General features: G+C 36.7%; 2 protein-coding genes across 4 annotated transcripts in view; both read left to right on the top strand.

Moving 5' to 3' along the window:
* LOC107673088 (6-phosphofructo-2-kinase/fructose-2,6-bisphosphatase-like) overlaps positions 1–3,241 on the top strand; it is a 21,313-nt gene extending 18,072 nt beyond the window's left edge. For all 3 annotated transcript variants that reach the window (XM_016466543.1, XM_016466542.1, XM_016466544.1), the window contains 6 exons: positions 583–729; positions 818–922; positions 1,743–1,872; positions 1,980–2,042; positions 2,384–2,448; positions 2,531–3,241. In XM_016466543.1, coding sequence (XP_016322029.1) covers positions 583–729; positions 818–922; positions 1,743–1,872; positions 1,980–2,042; positions 2,384–2,448; positions 2,531–2,590 — 570 coding nt within the window. In that variant the 3' untranslated portion in view covers positions 2,591–3,241. The remainder of the gene's footprint in view (positions 1–582; positions 730–817; positions 923–1,742; positions 1,873–1,979; positions 2,043–2,383; positions 2,449–2,530) is intronic.
* A 601-nt stretch (positions 3,242–3,842) lies between these two features.
* On the top strand, positions 3,843–16,401 carry LOC107673092 (inter-alpha-trypsin inhibitor heavy chain H6-like). The gene is made up of 18 exons (XM_016466545.1): positions 3,843–3,969; positions 5,340–5,375; positions 6,233–6,387; positions 9,023–9,133; positions 9,358–9,605; positions 9,697–9,866; positions 9,960–10,076; positions 10,167–10,338; positions 11,009–11,292; positions 11,921–13,136; positions 13,307–13,339; positions 14,725–14,742; positions 14,859–14,912; positions 15,007–15,027; positions 15,165–15,215; positions 15,340–15,453; positions 15,547–15,927; positions 16,040–16,401. Exons 1-18 carry the CDS (start codon positions 3,865–3,867, stop codon positions 16,303–16,305), a joined length of 3,552 nt encoding a protein of 1,183 aa, XP_016322031.1. The 5' UTR covers positions 3,843–3,864; the 3' UTR covers positions 16,306–16,401.
* Positions 16,402–18,175: the final 1,774 nt, after the last annotated feature.

Here is an 18,175-nt window from a genome sequence, read left to right as displayed (position 1 = left end):
TGCAGTACTTTCAGTGACCTGTAATAGGCAATATCACGTCTTTTGTAGCAGAAATAAACTGCTGCAGAAAAAGCTAGGTCCATGCAAAATGTAATGTGTAACTGCAACACTCATTTCAAATGTAGTGGAGTAAAGTGTACAGATACTCATTCAAAAATTTAGTGAAGTTGAGAGTAAAAGTTGCTAATATCTTTGATACTCGGTACAACTACAAAGTATCCAAAAAGATACTCAGGTACAGTAACTAATTACATTTACTCCAGTACTTTACACCTCTGGTCAAAGTGTATCCTTGTTGAAGGTGAACATTGTAAATGTCTCACTTTTTTTGAATACCTGTTTTCACAGTCCACACTACAAAGCAAAAATCGCATTTTCACATTCATCACTATGGTCAATTTTTGCTGGAAAAAAAACGCTGTCTCGGTGTAGATGAAAGGCCAAAAACGTAGACCCTTTCAGATGTATCCGGATTAATGTGGATTATAGCCTTAATTCTAGCATAAGACATGCATTTCTGTGATTTCAATCTTCCTTAAACACACAGATATAGACTAGACTTGTGTCTGTTTTGTTGTATAGTATGCCAAGGCCCTTGCAGAGTTCATCAGGGGTCAGTCCATCAAGGACCTGAAGGTGTGGACCAGCCACATGAAGAGGACCATACAGACAGCAGAGGCACTGGGCGTCCCATATGAACAGTGGAAGGCGTTGAACGAAATCGATGCGGTAAGCTTGTCATGCTCTATATATTAATGGTGCATGCACGTGAAATGCAAATGTCAAGAAAAATGGTTGAACTCTGGTACATTGTAAGGGTGTATGTGAGGAGATGACATACGAGGAGATTCAGGCAACCCATCCAGAAGAGTTTGCCTTAAGAGACCAGGACAAGTACCGCTATCGATATCCAAAGGGTGAAGTGAGTTCTTTACACAACACAACTGTGTTAAAATGAGCTTGTGCGAAAATGTGCACTGCTGGTCAAAAATTTGGGATGGTTAAGAATTTTTTTGTTTTTGAAAGGTCTCTTATACTCACAAAGGCTGCATTTGTTTGATCATAAAGACAGTAATGTTTTGAAATAGTATTAGCATTATTGTTATGAATCTAAAATATTAAAATTTAGATTTATTCCTGTGATGGTAAAGTTGAATTTTCAGCAGTCATTACTCCAGTCTTCAGTGTCACATGAACCTTCAGAAATCATTCTAATATGCTAATTTTATTTTATTATTAGCATTTTTTACTGCTTAATATATTTGTGAAAACCGAGATACACGACCGCTCTAAAGTTTGTGGTAAGAAAGATTTAAATAAAATGAAGAAATTAATGTTAATTCAGCAAGGATGCACTAAATTGATCAAAAGTGACAGTAAAGACATTTGCAATGTTACAGAAGATTTCGGTTTCATATAAATGCTTTTTATTCATCAAAGAATCCTAAAAAAATGCATCACATTATATACAAAAATATTAACCAGCAAAAACTTTTCAACATTGATAATAATAAGAACCATTATTATAATTAAGCACCAACAGTAATTGATAGTACTAAATCAACATATTAGGATCATGTGACCGCTTAAGACCGGAGTAACAGTTGCTGAAAGTTCAGCATTGCCATCACACAAATAAATGACATTTTTAAATATATTAAAATTGAAAATGGTTATTTCAAACTGCAGTATTTCACAATATTACTATTTACAGTAGTTTTTTCCTTTTCTGTGTTCTGCAGTCGTATGAAGACCTGGTGCACCGTCTAGAGCCAGTCATAATGGAGCTTGAGAGACAAGAGAATGTGCTGGTCATCTGCCACCAGGCAGTCATGCGTTGTCTACTGGCCTACTTTCTGGACAAAAGTGCAGGTCTAAACCAAAAACAGCCAGCAATTACTGTCACTGACTATGAAAAAAAACATTGTCACTGTCATAGCATCTTTCATGCAAATTATACATCTCTGATTTCTCCACAGATGATCTACCGTATCTAAAGTGTCCTTTGCATACTGTTCTCAAACTAACTCCATTAGCTTACGGTGAGTAGGCATAGCCATGTTTATTTCAAACATGGCTCTGTTCATGATTAGGGTCTAATTTGGGGTCTTCAGTTTGAGAGAACTATTCTGTAGATATGTTAGAGAAACAGTTATGATAAAATGAACCCAGCATGAAAAGTAGTTTTTGGCCAGTACCACCTTCTTTACTATATTAATGAAAACCCACAAAATAACATTAGAATTCCGACATAATCTGTTGAAATGATATTTAGCTGATTGGACGCAAACCTGCTACTACATGATTCTCCCTCATTACATTATTAATGAAAAGTACTACACATAATATGAGTATAGCATGTTCTTTTATGCCCTCCTTGCAGGATGTAAAGTGGAGTCCTTCTATTTAAACATCCAAGCAGTGAACACACACAGGGACAGACCCACAGTAAGTCATGAAACCCTCTGGAAAGATGAAGAATTTTAATCGCTGATCAGTGTCTAAAAGCGATTTCTTATTTGCATTCCAGAATGTGAATGTCGCAAGAAAGCCAGAAGAAGCACTACAGACTGTACCTGAACATCTATAATCATAAAAAAATCTTAAATTTGCCATTTTTGCACAATTAATCTACACATAGATTGTGCAAATGGATAACAAGGTGGGATGAAGGAATTTAAAAGGACATGAGAATATGTTTCCATTAAGATTATCAAGGTCTGCAAACACAAAAGTGGGATCCAAAAGTCTGAGACCACATCTGTTTTTTTTTCTTCTCAAAAAATGTAATGTAATGATTTTTAATTTTTATTTCCAATTCAACTCTTCATTCAAATTTTGTGGTTAATATGAATTTTCCTTACAAATTATATTGATGTATTAAATTAGAAAACTCGGACCAGAATTTTTGTGCATTTTCACTAGGGCTCTCAGACTTTTGAATTGTACTTTAGTTTTTCAAACTAAACTGTGAAAATCAAATATGTTTGTACTTTGTTGATAAGATGGTTGCATTGGCCTAATGTTTTTAGTTAAAATGGATGTTGCAACTAAAGATAACTTTGACCTTTTACTAGTTTAAAATGTTTAGTTAGAACAGGTAAAATCCCCATTGTGTTAAAGTGCATAGACTTTATTTTATTAATTTTAATATTGTGTTCAAAGATCTGGGCAATAATACCCTTTTATGCATTCATAAAGTACAGTAATCAGAAGACGATTCAGTTAGTTAACAGCACCATGGACAGCAACCAAACAAATCAATCTATATTTGTCGTCACAGTATCTCACAATACCATTCTCAAGCCACTTTACTCCTCACACTTCATTATTTGTTAGTATGTTCACGAGCGCCTGTCCAAAAACCTTCTCCAACCTAACCGAGATGTCTAGAATAAACATTCAGTATCCAAATACTTCAAATTTGGTGACAGTGATGCGGTTTTAGAACAATTTGTAACGACTGGAAGGCTTCTGGCAGCAATCTTCGGAAATGTAGGCATTCACGGGGTTAAGGGTTCGTGTTTTTGTTTTCGTGCCCCCAAAACCGTGGCGAGGCTTTGCGAAATTTCCAGTATGCACACGTGAAAAGAGCTCCCCTTGAAACCCACAAATACCTGCGCATGATTGAAACTCATTTGTCATTATAACCAAGTTATTTTTCCAGTCTAAATGAGCATCCATCTCTCTTATGGCATTATCGTGGCTTCAGTATCATTTTTAGGATCAGTTTGGAAGGGAGGGGGCAATACTGCCCCTTTTACAAACAACTTTGTGCCGTAAAATGTGAAGTTAGTGGAAGAACTTACGCACTCGCCTTACGGGCAAAACAGTGGTTTTGGCTTTACCACGCAATCTGAAAGCATGGATGTTAAACTGGATTTGACTATCCACGCTGTCTTTTTCATCCTACTTACTGTTGTTCCTTTTGGATGTGAGCATTTCGACGCGCAATCAGTTCCTCTGCAGGTATGTGTAATTGGTAATAGCGTTATTGTTCATAATTTTACACTTAAACATTATTTGCCCTATTGTTCTGTGACATTTTCCTCTGATAAGTAAAATATGAAGTTTGTCTTGAGTGACTGATAGTATTTGGCGCGACACAAACACTAAAAACAACGCCTCGTCACATGCGCGCGAAAACACACAGTCTGAATCAACATTTAAGAATTTCTGTACCAGTGGAATGTTATTTCGTTATTAGAATTTTATGTAGTTTATCTACTTATAGAATCTTTTTATATTGTATTTGGATGCTTTAGGAAACGGAAGGGAGGTAAATAACATCATCTGTTTACAATCCTTTTGGTAATTGTAATAGTCTTATTGTTTGCAACATTGTGTGTTTTAAAGATGTAGTTTTTATTGTGTGTTACACTGGAATCTTAAAAAGTTGTAATAAAGATTCCCACTAGGTTCCAAAGTATCATCATCTGTTTACAATCCTTTTGGTAATTGTAATAGTCTTATTGTTTGCAACATTGTGTGTTTTAAAGATGTAGTTTTTATTGTGTTGTTACACTGGAATCTTAAAAAGTTGTAATAAAGATTCCCACTAGGTTCCAAAGTACGTGAGACATTCAAATTGTTATTCTGTACGAATTTCTTATTGCATTCCTTCTGGGCTTTTGAGTCAAATAAGGAAAACGTAAAGAAAAGGAAGGATAACATTCAGGTGTTGTCCTTTAAGATTACTGTATTCACTTATTATGCCCATTAACAGGCTTTCAAGTCATAATTATTTAGCAACTGTTTTATCTCAAAATTTGTTTTAATAAACCTGTGTCACAGCAGGTTCGTTTAAAGACTGTACTGGAAAGTTATAGTAGCAAAGACGCATCTTTCCATATTTAGCTTTTCGTTTGTGTTTACAGCAATCTCCTGGAGATGTGGTAATATATTGGCACAGCAGTGAATTATGTGTAAATCATCCAGTGGCCTTGTGTGTACAGTACTGACATTTAGTTCCATTTCCACCCCTTTCATGAATAACTTTGATTCAGTCTATTTCAATGTAAGTTCAAGACCAAACCACTGGCATCTGAAATACTGGGAGTATTTCAAACTATTTTTACTTCAAAGGTAATTTGTGGTTGGTAATGTATTAGTTAATGAAGTTTATATGAATAATACAGTTTGTATGCATATTTAAAGGTGAATGGCACTAAGGAATGAGGTTTGTTTTGTGATGCATATATTTATAACACCTATCTGGAATTAATTATTTAATTTTATGTGACACTTTTACTGAATGTAATGTAAAAGTTCATCATACACTCTGGATAGGAGCTATCAAGAAAATAACTAGGCCTCACATATTATTTTATACTTTTTAGAGACTGAGACGTCAGGCCTCAACAGCAAGACCAGCAGTAAGTATGAGAGAAAAAAGCTATGTGTTTGCGTTCTGCTAAACTGTAAATATTAAGATAAATGCGGTGTTTTGTTTTGTTTTGCTTTGGTTTATTTTGAAATACCATAAAGCACCAAATAGTGTTCTAGCCTTTTGACCCATGGGTTCCTTTTCATTTTAAAAATATGCACAAACATGAATTTGATGCCTTAGAAACCAGATGTTTATTCGTATAAAACGCATGAGAATGTTTACATGAGTTAGAAGCAATATGAGCTAAACAATCCAGATCAGTCACTGGAGACAGAGAGCAGAAGCAGACTTAAATGATAATGTTGACATTATTCTTTGTTATTTATTTATTATAAGTTTTTTTTAACAAGATATTCTATAATCTTAAATATTTACTGTCAGACACTCAGACCCAGGATAATATCTTTTAGTCTTCATAGTTTTTAATTTGTAGATCTGGCTAATTGTGTTAATATTTGTTTCTGTCACTTAATCTTGTTTTTAAATTATATACACAGCTTCTTTGAGCATATGCTGTTGCATGCAGTGCATGAAAGGGTGCTCAGATAGACTGGCTTTTCTGTAGCCAGACCAATGTGGTCTGAATCAGTCAGGTCATCAAGTAAACAGATTGAGATGTGAGAAATCAAAATGAACATTCTAATCATACAAATTGTTCAATAAAGTCCTGTCGTGTTTTAAATGGATGTTTTTTCAGCGAATTCCTTAGCAAACCTGCAAATATTCATGTTCATGTGCACAGCTTTTTTATATCTGAGATTTTAAGAAAAATGAAAGATTTAAAAAATAAATAATGTGGCTTGGCATATCAGTGTATTATTCTGGTGTTTGTTGTGCCCTTAGCTCAAGGTGACGGATTACCATGTGCGAAGTTCTGTAGTGTCTCGCTATGCTGTAACCACAGTAGAAAGCACCATATGGAACCAACTCCACACTACTAAAGAGGCGGCCTTTGAGGTGGATTTATCTTCATCTGCATTTATTTCCAACTTTACCATGTGAGTCAAAAATTACACCACAGTCTTTGTTATTCTGGCTGTCAAATCAGTTTAAAAACAGTGAAATTGCAATTAAATTGAGTATCGTTTGGCTTAAGTTTGAAGTTTTCCCTGAATAGACACAGCAGGTTTATAATTGTACTAGTGATTTGTTGACGTGGAAAGAAGTGCTTTGTGATCAAAAGGGATTTTTTAATGCTCCGATCTAATTTACAGAAATAATTAAAGGATTACTTCACTTAAATGTTAAAGTTCTGTTATCGTTTACTTACCCACACGCTGTTTCAAAAATGACTTCATTCTCTGTTCTTCTGTTAAGAAGAGACATTTTTCTTAGAGACATTTTTAATAACCCCAGTCGTACTATTCAAGGTAGTTACATGAATGGGAACTTTCAAGCTGTAAAAATGACACAAAAGCATCATAAGTGACACTAGTTTCTAAATCTTCTGGAACCATATGATCTTTTTGTGTGACAAACACGCTTATATTTGAGACAAAAATATCAGTGTCTGGCCTCCTTGGTACATCCATGAGAAAAGTAGCAATGTCCAATGTGTGAACAATTCATTCTTTTGAGTTAGTTTAAGTCAATGAATCAGTTGATCTGGGTCATAAACCTTGAATGATTCATTCATAAATTGGACTGATCTGTTCATCTCACTGATCCAGATTCAGCGGTTCTTGAGTTAAGATCTCAAAGAAGGGGAAGATATCAAGTGAATGGCAATGTAAATATAGTCTGATTGTCACTCAGAGCTTTTGTATGGCTTGTGAATAGTCATATAGACCATATTTTTTAAATCATATTTTAAGGTGCTTTTGCATCCGTTTTGAAGCTTGAAAGCTTCAGTCCCCACTGATTGTAATTGCATGGAATACAGCGACCAACACATTATTTAGAATTTCTACTTTTGTGTTATACAGAAGAAAGAAAGTCATACCAGTTTTTGAGCCACTTGAGAGTGAATAAATAATGAAGAACTGTCCTTGTAACTTTCACTTTATTCTATCAGTTGTAAAAAAAATGTTTGTACAAATTAAGAAACATAGAAAAGGACACTGGAATGGAGCAAAAAAAAAAAAAGAACAAAAAGGACCTAGCAATCATATTTGTTAACCAGAGTAAAAGTTCCGTAAACCTCTTTTCCAGAAATGCTAAATATAAATAATTTCCCACAAATAAGGCTCCATAACAGCTTGATAAAGCACACAGGGGCTGGATTTGGAAGCGGACGTGGGTCAAAAGTAAAGAACGTTCAGGCCAGATGAATAGCAGGCTTTGTCAAGAAAACTCAGAAAGCTAATAGAGAAAATGATGAGAACTGGCTCTGTTCACTCTCCCTTTTACCCAGCAGAGTTTACCAAGGCACACGGCCAAGGTACACACGCTCACACATTTAGGTGCATATAAATACACACACATGCGAGAAGAATGCACACGTATCCATCAACAAAGTAGGGCTTCAAGTTTCAATGTACATTACAGATGTATACACACCCTCAAAAAATTCACACAAATACAGACAGACACTTCCATCAGGCTCTGTATTTTTTCAAATAGCTGCGGCAAATGTGTTTCTTTCGTGCAGTAGCGTTTGTTAAACCGTGACTGAGAGCTCTGTGTTCACAGTGTCACATGCACAGCCATCCCAGACCTCTCAGTGCCACACATACATACAGGCGCCTCATTTTCCACTGTGCTTTAAACTGTCCATTCACCCTGATCTTATTCAAACAAGCTCTTTTTCAAGGCTGTTGGTTTATTTTGGTTGGTTCTTGTTGACTTTTATTTAAATATATTTGCTTATAGGGGCTGACCTTACTTTAGCATTTTCTCAGCTTGACCCTCATGTAAAGACATAAAGAGAGTATGGATAGCTTCGTGTGGGTGAACTCCTTAGCGTTTATGCAGGGGAAATGCTCCTGAACTGAGCGTTAAGGGGATTTTGGAACTGCTATGTATTGCGAGAGTTTCACAGTAATTATGGTTTGTGAGGGAAATTACATTTTCTTTTTGCCGCGATCCATTTCCACTTGTTTTTGTGAGTTTAAATTAAGAAATACAAAACGCAATGGCAAAAAATCCACAGACCAAATGAAATGCACAGTTCAAGGTCCTTTGAACAAAAATGTATTCCTGAAGATTTACATAAAGGTGACAACAAAAACTAAAGTGCACAAACAAAAAAGTGAACAGATTTTGAAGATACCTGATGAAGGTCATGCGACCGAAATCGTAAATAAATGTTTTTGAATAAGTTTGGTAGTGTGCGGGATTTGTTTTCCTAATTTGCTGCTTATTAATAGCTAGTAGGTAGTTTTTAAGTTTAGGTATTGAGTAGGATTAGGGATGTCGAAAACGGTCATGCAGAATATGTGCTTTATAAGTGCTAATAAACAGCCAATATGTTAATAATAGGCATACTAATAAGCAACTAGTTATTAGTGAGAATTGGTCCCTATACTAAAGTGTTACCCTTTTTTATTACCTTTTATGATGGATAGGATGTGTTTATAAACCAGTGAGAAGTGGTTTTGCCACCAGCATATCACAGATGTATGAACTAGACTGTCTGTATGATTATCAAAATATTAATGTTTTCTGCTTTGATTTGTCTTTATTTATATCCAGCACCTCAAATGGTAAGGTGTATGTGGCTCAGGTGAAGAAGAGAACTGATGCCAGGAAGATCTATGACAACGCTAAGAAGCAGGGGAAAATGGCAGGACTTGTTGCTACCAAGTCAGTCCAAATTTTGTTTAATACCTTCTCCACCGGGACTTGCTTTTAGCAGAATCCCAGTGTGCAGCCATCCACTAAAAACTGCAAAAGGCTGTTTCATTTACTCTTCACTTTTGACCCAACGAACATGCTGTTTTGGAAATGAATGTGTTGACAAAATATCTACAGTTTTTCTCATACACTTGCACACCTGGAATCTGATTAACTTCTGTTGTATTCCAAAGGGAACGTGAGATAGAGAAGTTCCGTGTTGCAGTTAACGTGCCTCCTGGAACTCGTGTTTCATTCTCACTGACTTATGAGGAGCTGTTATCACGACGTCTCGGCCGTTATGAGCTGTCTCTGGGTCTACGGCCTAGCCAACCTGTGCAGAACATCTCCCTGGATGTCAGCATATCAGAGCGGACAGGCATCAGCTTTATCAGAGCTCTGCCACTGCGAACCAGCCGACTGCTAACCAACAATGCTCAAGGTACCCTAAAAGAACCACTTCTGTCATGTCAATGCTTCAGAACAAACAATCACAAAACATGTGGTTTATCTCCTTTTCACTGATCTTTCAGTGGATGCAGATCCTCCTCCATCAACCAAGGTCGAGAAGAATCCTTACTGCGCACATGTGCACTATACTCCCACCATACAGCAACAGAAGAACATCTCCCCCAGAGGTCTCAATGCAGACTTCATCATTCAGTATGACGTGGAGCTCAAAGACCCCATGGGGGACATCCAGGTCTTCACACTAATGTATCTGATTGGTGGTACCAGAATAGCAGTGGTCCTGGTGTAGCATTGTAATGTTTTCTCTTGTTTTTTTTTACTCCAGGTGGATGATGGCTACTTTGTTCATTACTTTGCACCTCGAGGGCTTCCTGTAGTTCCTAAAGATGTCATCTTTGTCATTGACATCAGCGGCTCTATGATTGGCACAAAAATTAAGCAGGTAGCATGTCAGCCAACTCAAAACCACAACTTATTGAGAATGAGATAAAGAACAATGAATGATGTATTTCTCCACTGTGTTTTACATCAGACAAAGGCAGCCATGACCACCATACTGAGTGACCTACGTGAGGGAGATTACTTCAATCTCATCACTTTCTCAGATAAGGTCCACACCTGGAAGAAAGGCCGCACTGTGCGGGCCACTCGGCAAAATGTGCGGGATGCCAAGGAATTTGTCAGGAAGATAATCGCAGAGGGCTGTAGGTGTTTCTTCTGTATCTTAAAAAAGTATTTATATTATTCAAAATAATAACATTATTTCCTGCAGAATTCTGTTTTTGATATATTTATTTTTATAAAATGTATTTAACATTTACATATTTAATTATAATTTATCCATAATAAAAAAAAAATATATATATAGTCATTAAAATATATTTAATAACTGTTGCAAATGTGTACATTTAACTGTTATACTAACAATGAGTCAGTAGAATGATACTGATAGTTTCATAAACCTTAAGTACATTTGCTTCATTTCAAGACAGACATCTATTAATGATAACTTGATGTTCAGTAAGTGAGTCAGATTGGTTTAGTGATTCAGTAACCGCTAATTAATTAATTGAGTTCAGTGACTGATTCAAACTAGTAACCCATAGTTCTTTTTTTAACAGCTATCAAAGGATGATGATGTTTGTGAATCATATTTTCATACATGCTGTTTTTTTTTTTAACTCAATAGAAAGATATGTTTTTGCCTTTATTTTGTGGTACACTATTTTATGTCATCACAATCAATTCGGACTGGAAACTCTGGGAATATGTTTTTATGCAATTTATGTTGCTGTGAATCTAGAGATAAAACAGCCACAGTGAAGATTCAGTTATGCGAGAAATACTGTAATAACTTTTTTCTCCTTACACCAGGGACAAACATCAATGCAGCTCTACTGTCTGCGGCCCAGTTGCTAAATCCATCCTCACACTCGTCTTCATCCACTGGTCTTGCGCCTTCGTCTCACCGTGTTCCCATGATCATCTTCCTGACTGATGGAGAAGCCACTATTGGGGAGACAGAACCAGATGTGATTCTGCGCAATGCACAGAATGCTTTGGGTTTAGCTTCGTTATTTGGCCTGGCCTTTGGAGATGATGCTGATTTTCCAATGTTGAGAAGGCTGGCATTGGAGAATCGGGGTGTGGCTCGGATGGTAAGTGGCCTTCTACGAGTATGCCTATACAAGAAATGCTGAAAGAGTCTCCAGTGTTTCTGGAACACACAAACTCAATTAAAGGGATAGCTCACCCAAAAATGCAAACTACCCCATGATTTACTCACCCTCAAGCCGTCCTAGGTGTATATGATTTTCTTCTTTCAGATGAATACAGTTGGAGTTATATTAAAAAAATGTCCTGGCTCTTCCAAGCTTTATAATGGCAGTGAATGGTGGTTGAGATTTTGAAGCCCAAGAAGTGTATCCATCCATCATAAAAAGTACTTCATACCGTTTCGGGGGTTAATGAAAGATAAAGCCAGGACATTTCTTTTTAAAATATAACTCCAATTGTATTTGTCTGAAAGAAGAAAGTAATATACACCTAGAATGACTTGAGTGTAATTTTCATTTTGGGGTGAAAAATCTCTTTAAGCAATTACAAACAATCAAAAATCCCAGTGCTGTTGGACTGTATATCAGTGCTCCTGGAATGACATTCAGCCAATCAGATTTGAGGACTGTAACTGTATAATAAGAATTAGAATATTTTATTTAAATTATTTACATTAAATTGTGTAAATGAAATAATAATAAATATTTTAATTTGTTTGTTGTCTTTCAGGTATATGAGGATGATGATGCAGCTGTCCAGTTGAAAAGTTTCTATGATGAAGTCGCTAGCCCTCTGCTTTCAGATATCCAGCTGTCCTATCTAGACGATCAGGTGTACGATATCACTCGCTCTCTGTTCCCCAACTACTTCCAGGGCTCTGAATTGGTAGTCACAGGTCGACTTAAGCCAGGTGTACAGGATCTAAAGGTTACCTTAACAGCAAACGATTCAAAGCAGAAAGTCAAAGTGGAGAATGAGCTACCATTGGGCAAAGCAGTTGTAAATGGCACAGAACCATCTCTGGGCTGTGCACAGGCACTGGATGGCATTCCTAGCTTTGTGCATCGGCTCTGGGCTTATTTCACAATCAAAGAGTTGCTCTTGGCTAAAATTAACACCTCGGATGTGTTCATACAGAGTCTTCTTGTAGATAAAGCCACCAATCTTTCGCTGAAGTACAATTTTGTAACACCAGTCACATCGTTGGTTGTGATCAAACCAGATATCGATGAACCCGAACCTACTATTAGCTCTTCTGTTGTGGCTACTACTAGCAAGACGTCAACTAGTACTATAGCAGGTTCTACAAACGCGATGAATCAGACCTCTCATGCTGCACCTAAAATATCTTCCACATCTGCAACAGGAAACAAAAAATCCAGCTCGTTCTCACTTCCAAAAACAAGCAAACCTCCTGTCACCAAATCTGTACGAGCACATCCACCACCCTCAGGGCTTCACACCACAGGTCGACCTCCCAACACTTCTGTTTCCCTTAACAAAACAATCCCTCCTCCATCACCTAAGAAGACCACTACAGGAGCACTTAAGCCCACCTCTACCCCACTTTCCAGCAAGCCATCCTCCTCGCCTCCAAGCACCATCAAAACCACACCAGCCTTGGCTAAGATTTCAAACATACCTGTCAGTACAGCGAAAACCACTTCTTCCTCTCCGCCAGTCAAAAGCACAACATTAGCCACCTTAGTCAAAACTGCACCATCTGTGGTGAAAGACTCTTCCTCAGATGTTGAGAACTCTACTACCTCAGGACTCACAATGCTTGAGCAGGGCAAACAAACATTAACCTCCACAGCATCTACCACAGATGCTAATTCAGACATTCAGGTTGAACTGGAAGTGGCCACACTGATGGCTCCTTCGTTTCTGCCAATGCCAGGAATGACAGATGCACCAAAGTTGTGGGAAGCCTCTCGTTTTCTGGGTGAGTTCCTTCTAAGGAACAGAAGCTGACATTTTAGCCACAATTTTGCAGATATTTGGTAGTTTTTTGTTCTTTGAATGTTACATACATTTCAAATGAATGACCAAAGTGCCATTGAATGTAATGGTTGTTTTTGTGTCCTCTATTTTCCATTCTTCTCTGTCCATCAGATGTGTCCTCATCCATCCAGATTCAGAGGAAAGGTAATGCAGTCCATTTTATTTTCATTCTACTTCTTTGGTTTAGACACCGTATGTGTCCACTAGGGCAGATTAAGTAGTGCTGAACATTCATCTACAATGAATTTTCTATAGCTACATACCAGTTGACAGGGTCTCTACTCAGTGTTCACTTCTCTTCCAATGGTATCTGTTTAAGTTCACTTTACTTGATAAAATGTACGTTTAGTCTGTCATGTCTTGCACACAACTGTGTACAAACCATACCTGGAACTAATTAAACTGAATAATAATGCTGGAAACTCCTTTTCACGTTACTTCATGCAACAGTTCTTTCTGGTCCTTGAATCTGATTGGCTGAGAGGAGTGCGATATTCTACTGATAACAGAGCTCCAACCATTTGTATCACACCGCTTGCAGTATTTCTCACACTATAATTTAAAAAATAATGCTGTTTTTGTGTCATGGAATGTAGTTTTAAGAGTTTTTTAGGCAAGAACGTACTTGTGTAGATGTCAAATATGCAGTTTGTTAATAAAGATAACATTTATTTGAAAATTTGCTTCCACGTTTTCAGAGATGTGAGCTCCAGTGTGTCGTTGGCCGTTCAGTGCTCATAAACCTGCCAAGAGCAGTCTTACCTCAGGCAACTCTTCTGGAATGTGCCGCTGGCTTTGATGTCTCTATAGTGGTTAAACATGAGATATAATTTGTTTTGGGTAAATCTAACGGGCAGTCTTTGGTCTCATTAATCTATTATTTGTTCCAGAGCAAATAGTTTTGGCTGAGGGGAAAATCTTATCACGTTATATTTTATGTAACTTTAATGCTGTATGTTGTGTCTTGTGTATTTAATCACTCGTGCTGTTGAACTGTTGTATAAATGCAATATCACATTCATAGCTGTGCGATATGGCTGTATATCGGCATGCTGTGATTACCTATGGCCGAATCACACCATGCCAATATACAGCCATAATGCACTGCTACTCGTTTGATATCGCTGATTTAAGTATTGGAGTGATGCACAGTGATTGGTGGGTAAATTTACCTCTACACTTACTTTTGAAGTGAAGTGTTGATGTCCCCTTATTTCCTATTCTGTTTGCTGTGCCCTTCGAACTGAACATGTATGCTCTCTTAGTATTAGAATCTCACTTAAGATGGCAGTATACACTATGAAGTCCACTTCGCAGGGCACTTATGGTCAAAGGAAACGTGTCTTATTGTGGGAATGAATGCAGAGCAATTACTGAGAGTGCCAAAAATGTGGCAAACATTCAGGTTTATGCTGTTAACAGGAGGAAAACAAAGTGGCAGCCATAAAGCCGAGTGGACACATACGGTCAAGGTGAAATTAGGGTAAAGTTGTATCTTCCTTGATTGTGTTTCTTGATCTTTTATACAGATATTGAACTTCTTAAAGGTAAGTTATACATTTTCAAATGCTAAATCAGTTTGACACTGATTCCAAATATAAACAATAACTTCCTAAACATGAATCAAATTAAGCCAAAGCTGCATCATGACCTTTTTTTGCAGATTATGATACAGCACATGACTACGACTATGACTACAACATCCATTATGAGTCATGTGAGTTAAAAACATTACAAATTTTAGCTTGGTCTACTTTTTCAGCTACCAGGAATTATGATGTAGTTTTTGGATTTGTTAATTTTTCTTTCAGATTCTGATGCTGAAGTGTCTGGTAAGCACTTCCTTCATTTATCAATTCATAATCTGTGTTTGTGCAATAAAAAAAACCTTTAGAAATGCAGTGCAACTACATTCATTAACTTGTAATAAGCAGCACATTTTACTGTAGTATGTCTTCAATTTCAACAGACCCAGATAACCAACCCAGTTTAAGTTCAATTAGAGTGTTCTCCTCCTCAGGTATGACTCAAGGACAGAATATCTTATGAAATATTAAATTTTTCCTTTAGCTATTTTTGCACATTTAAAGTTAAATATAAAATTATAATCTCATTAACATAAGAGTATTTTGTGTCTCTGAAAGTGGATGGAGACCCACATTTTGTTGTTCAGCTCCCAAAGCTCCATCAGAACTTGTGTTTTACCATCGATGGCAGGGCTGATGATGTACTACGGCTTCTTGTGGACCCAGACAAAGGTGGTTTTACGGTTTTACATCCAATATATAGCTTATTGTTTAGATACTCTTTTAACATGATTGATGTCTCTTGTTCCTGTTTTATACTGTTAGGCATTATTGTGGATGGGCATTTAATGCTGGCTCCTTCTAAAGAGGGGCTGGAGAATCGTACTCGTACCTTCTTCGACAGGATTTCCATCACTGCAGCCAAAGGTGCCATTATGATCACATTAACACTGGACTCAGTACAAGTGGAAGTGGATGGGAAGGAAATTGAGATGCTGCCCATCAATCAGAGAGGATCTGTGGAGCGGCATGGCATGAGAATTACGGTTGAAGAACACCAAAGCTGTTGGATTGAGCTCGGGGTTGGTGTTCAGTTCCTCATTCTCTTCCATCACTACAACCATCCCAAATACTTTCAAATGGAGCACCTGGGCTTCTATATTGCAGATGGAAAGGGGCTTTCTCATCTCACTCATGGGCTGTTGGGTAGGTAACACCATTTCTCTTTTTTTTTAAAAATCTTATTCAGTGAGGTGTCAAATGGTTATTCAGCCATATTTTGCCATTTTTGAGATCTTGTATGGGTATTTATTTCCAGGCCAGTTTCAACATACCCTTATGGAGGTCATAAGGGTTTCAAGGGATCAAGCTGGTTTCCATCATGCACAAACAAATAAGAACACTTCACAGGCCATGGGTTTGCTAAAGAAAGGAGACGAGCATTTTCCTGTCTCTCTACAAGACAAGATTCTGAAGGACTCATCCAGGAAGCGACACTCAGCTCAATGTTGGGAAGTGCCAAAGGTAGATGTAGACAGACTTCTGGGCCAGTCCTATGAGAGCTATGTCGTGGATCACCAGTAGATAACCTTCATACCATGTCTCCACATCTACAGAGTTATGAAAGGTACAGAAAAGACACTGGAACTTGAATCTTTTTCTTTTTGACAAGTGAAAAAACTGATGGGGGAGAGAATAGGAATATACACAAGCTGTGATGAACTGAAGGATGTTTCTGAAGCATTGACTGGTCCAAATATTTACATTTGAACATAATGGTACAATACCATTCAAAGGTTTGTGGTCAGTAAGATTTGTTTTTGAAAGAAATCACTTGTATTCTGCAAGTATGCTTTCAGTTGACCAAAAGTGACGGTAAAGACATTTATAATGTTAAAACAATTTGTTTCAAATAAATTAAATTGAACTAATAATTCATCCAAGAATCCTGGACAAAAAAATCCCTGAAGACTTGAGTAATGGCTTTGCCATTACAGGAATAAATTACTTTTTAAAGTATATATATATATATATATATATATATATATATACACTGTATTTTTGATTAAATAAATGCTTCCTTGGTGAGCATAAGAGTTTTCTTTCAAAAACATAAAAAAATCTTGCTGTTATTAGTGCATTTTTATCAGTAAATTCACAGTAATCAAATATTTTTTTCTAATCTTCCAGCTAGTTTGCATAAATATGTATGTGTGTATATATATATATATATATGCCTTCATTTAAAATAATATACAGGAATTGTGTAGTGATTATATAATATTGTATATTAGTAATGAATATTGAATGCCTTACTTTGTCCTGTTAGGAAAGGAAATCTTTCTTCATGTGCCAATAACCAAACGTAACCAAAGAAAGACTGAGTTTCATTTTATTCATATTTATTTTTGTTGCACAAGACTGCTCAAACACGAGATGAAATTCACAACTTAAAATTGTCGAGTTTGTGTGTCAGTTTTTTATAAGATGTTTAGTTGTTTCAACATTGAAAATGAAAGACAAAATGAAAATAAATACAGTACAAAACAGTTAATCCAAACATATGCGACAATATGCTGGAGAGGTGCAAAACATAACCAATATAGCAATGCAGCGTAATTATATTTGATTCCAGTTATCATTAATTCACAATCTAATTTGTGCACTATAAGGAAGAGAGTTCAAGACCTGTATGTTTCTATGTGAATCTATAAGGCCATAAGTGACTTTGGCCCAATAAAATTCAAGAATGTAATGAAACGGTCACACTCCTTGTTTTACATAAAAAAAAAATAAAGAGGGGGGAAAAACTACAGTCAAAGTCTTTTTCTGAGCAAAGGTGAGTATGGAAAACATGAGAATGCTTGTATATTCTACACTGAAAGCTGTACAGAGAGTTCAAACAGCACACCATTATCATCTGCTCCAGACTAACTATTGATGGCAATTCAAATCATTTGAAAACAAAAACAAGCATGATTAGAGATATAAGGAATGGTGAAAATGACCAGTCATTGTTCAATACTAAGTTTGTCGTCTTGTAGTTTCTAACAGCCAAGTGTAAATGCAAAGACTACATGTGTCAAACACAGATAAAACCGAAATCAAAGATGCAGATTGATTGCATGATGCAGTGAGAATCTTTACAGTACACAGAGAGAGGCATAGTGTTCATCACAATTCAAAGAGCATGTATGTATTTAGTAGACTGGAGTCAGCCCGGTTTACAAAAGCCAGAATACCAATGGATATGGCTACTATCAAATACCAAAGGATCTGATACTCCTTAAAGTCACATTATCGTTTTCTTCTGCAGCTGTGGGAGTGAAAATTGCTTCCACATTCTTATTAAGACTCCGTAACAGACTAAGTAATCGACTCATGTTTGCACACATTTGCATTCGATAACAGCTGTCCATATCGGTTTTCACTACAAACAAAATGAATGATAGCA

This window comes from Sinocyclocheilus anshuiensis, unplaced genomic scaffold (genome assembly GCF_001515605.1).
Source record: "Sinocyclocheilus anshuiensis isolate Anshui unplaced genomic scaffold, SAMN03320099.WGS_v1.1 scaffold364, whole genome shotgun sequence".
Lineage (NCBI taxonomy): Eukaryota > Metazoa > Chordata > Actinopteri > Cypriniformes > Cyprinidae > Sinocyclocheilus > Sinocyclocheilus anshuiensis.
This window is presented reverse-complemented; position numbering and strand designations above follow the sequence as displayed.

Bases quoted from the DNA above. Each gene is read 5' to 3' on its own strand.
- LOC107673092 (XM_016466545.1), top strand. From the start codon at position 3,865: ATGGATGTTAAACTGGATTTGACTATCCACGCTGTCTTTTTCATCCTA. The intron at 10,077-10,166 runs GTAGCATGTCAG...GTTTTACATCAG, and splicing joins TTGGCACAAAAATTAAGCAG to ACAAAGGCAGCCATGACCAC. The intron at 15,216-15,339 runs GTATGACTCAAG...TGTCTCTGAAAG, and splicing joins TAGAGTGTTCTCCTCCTCAG to TGGATGGAGACCCACATTTT.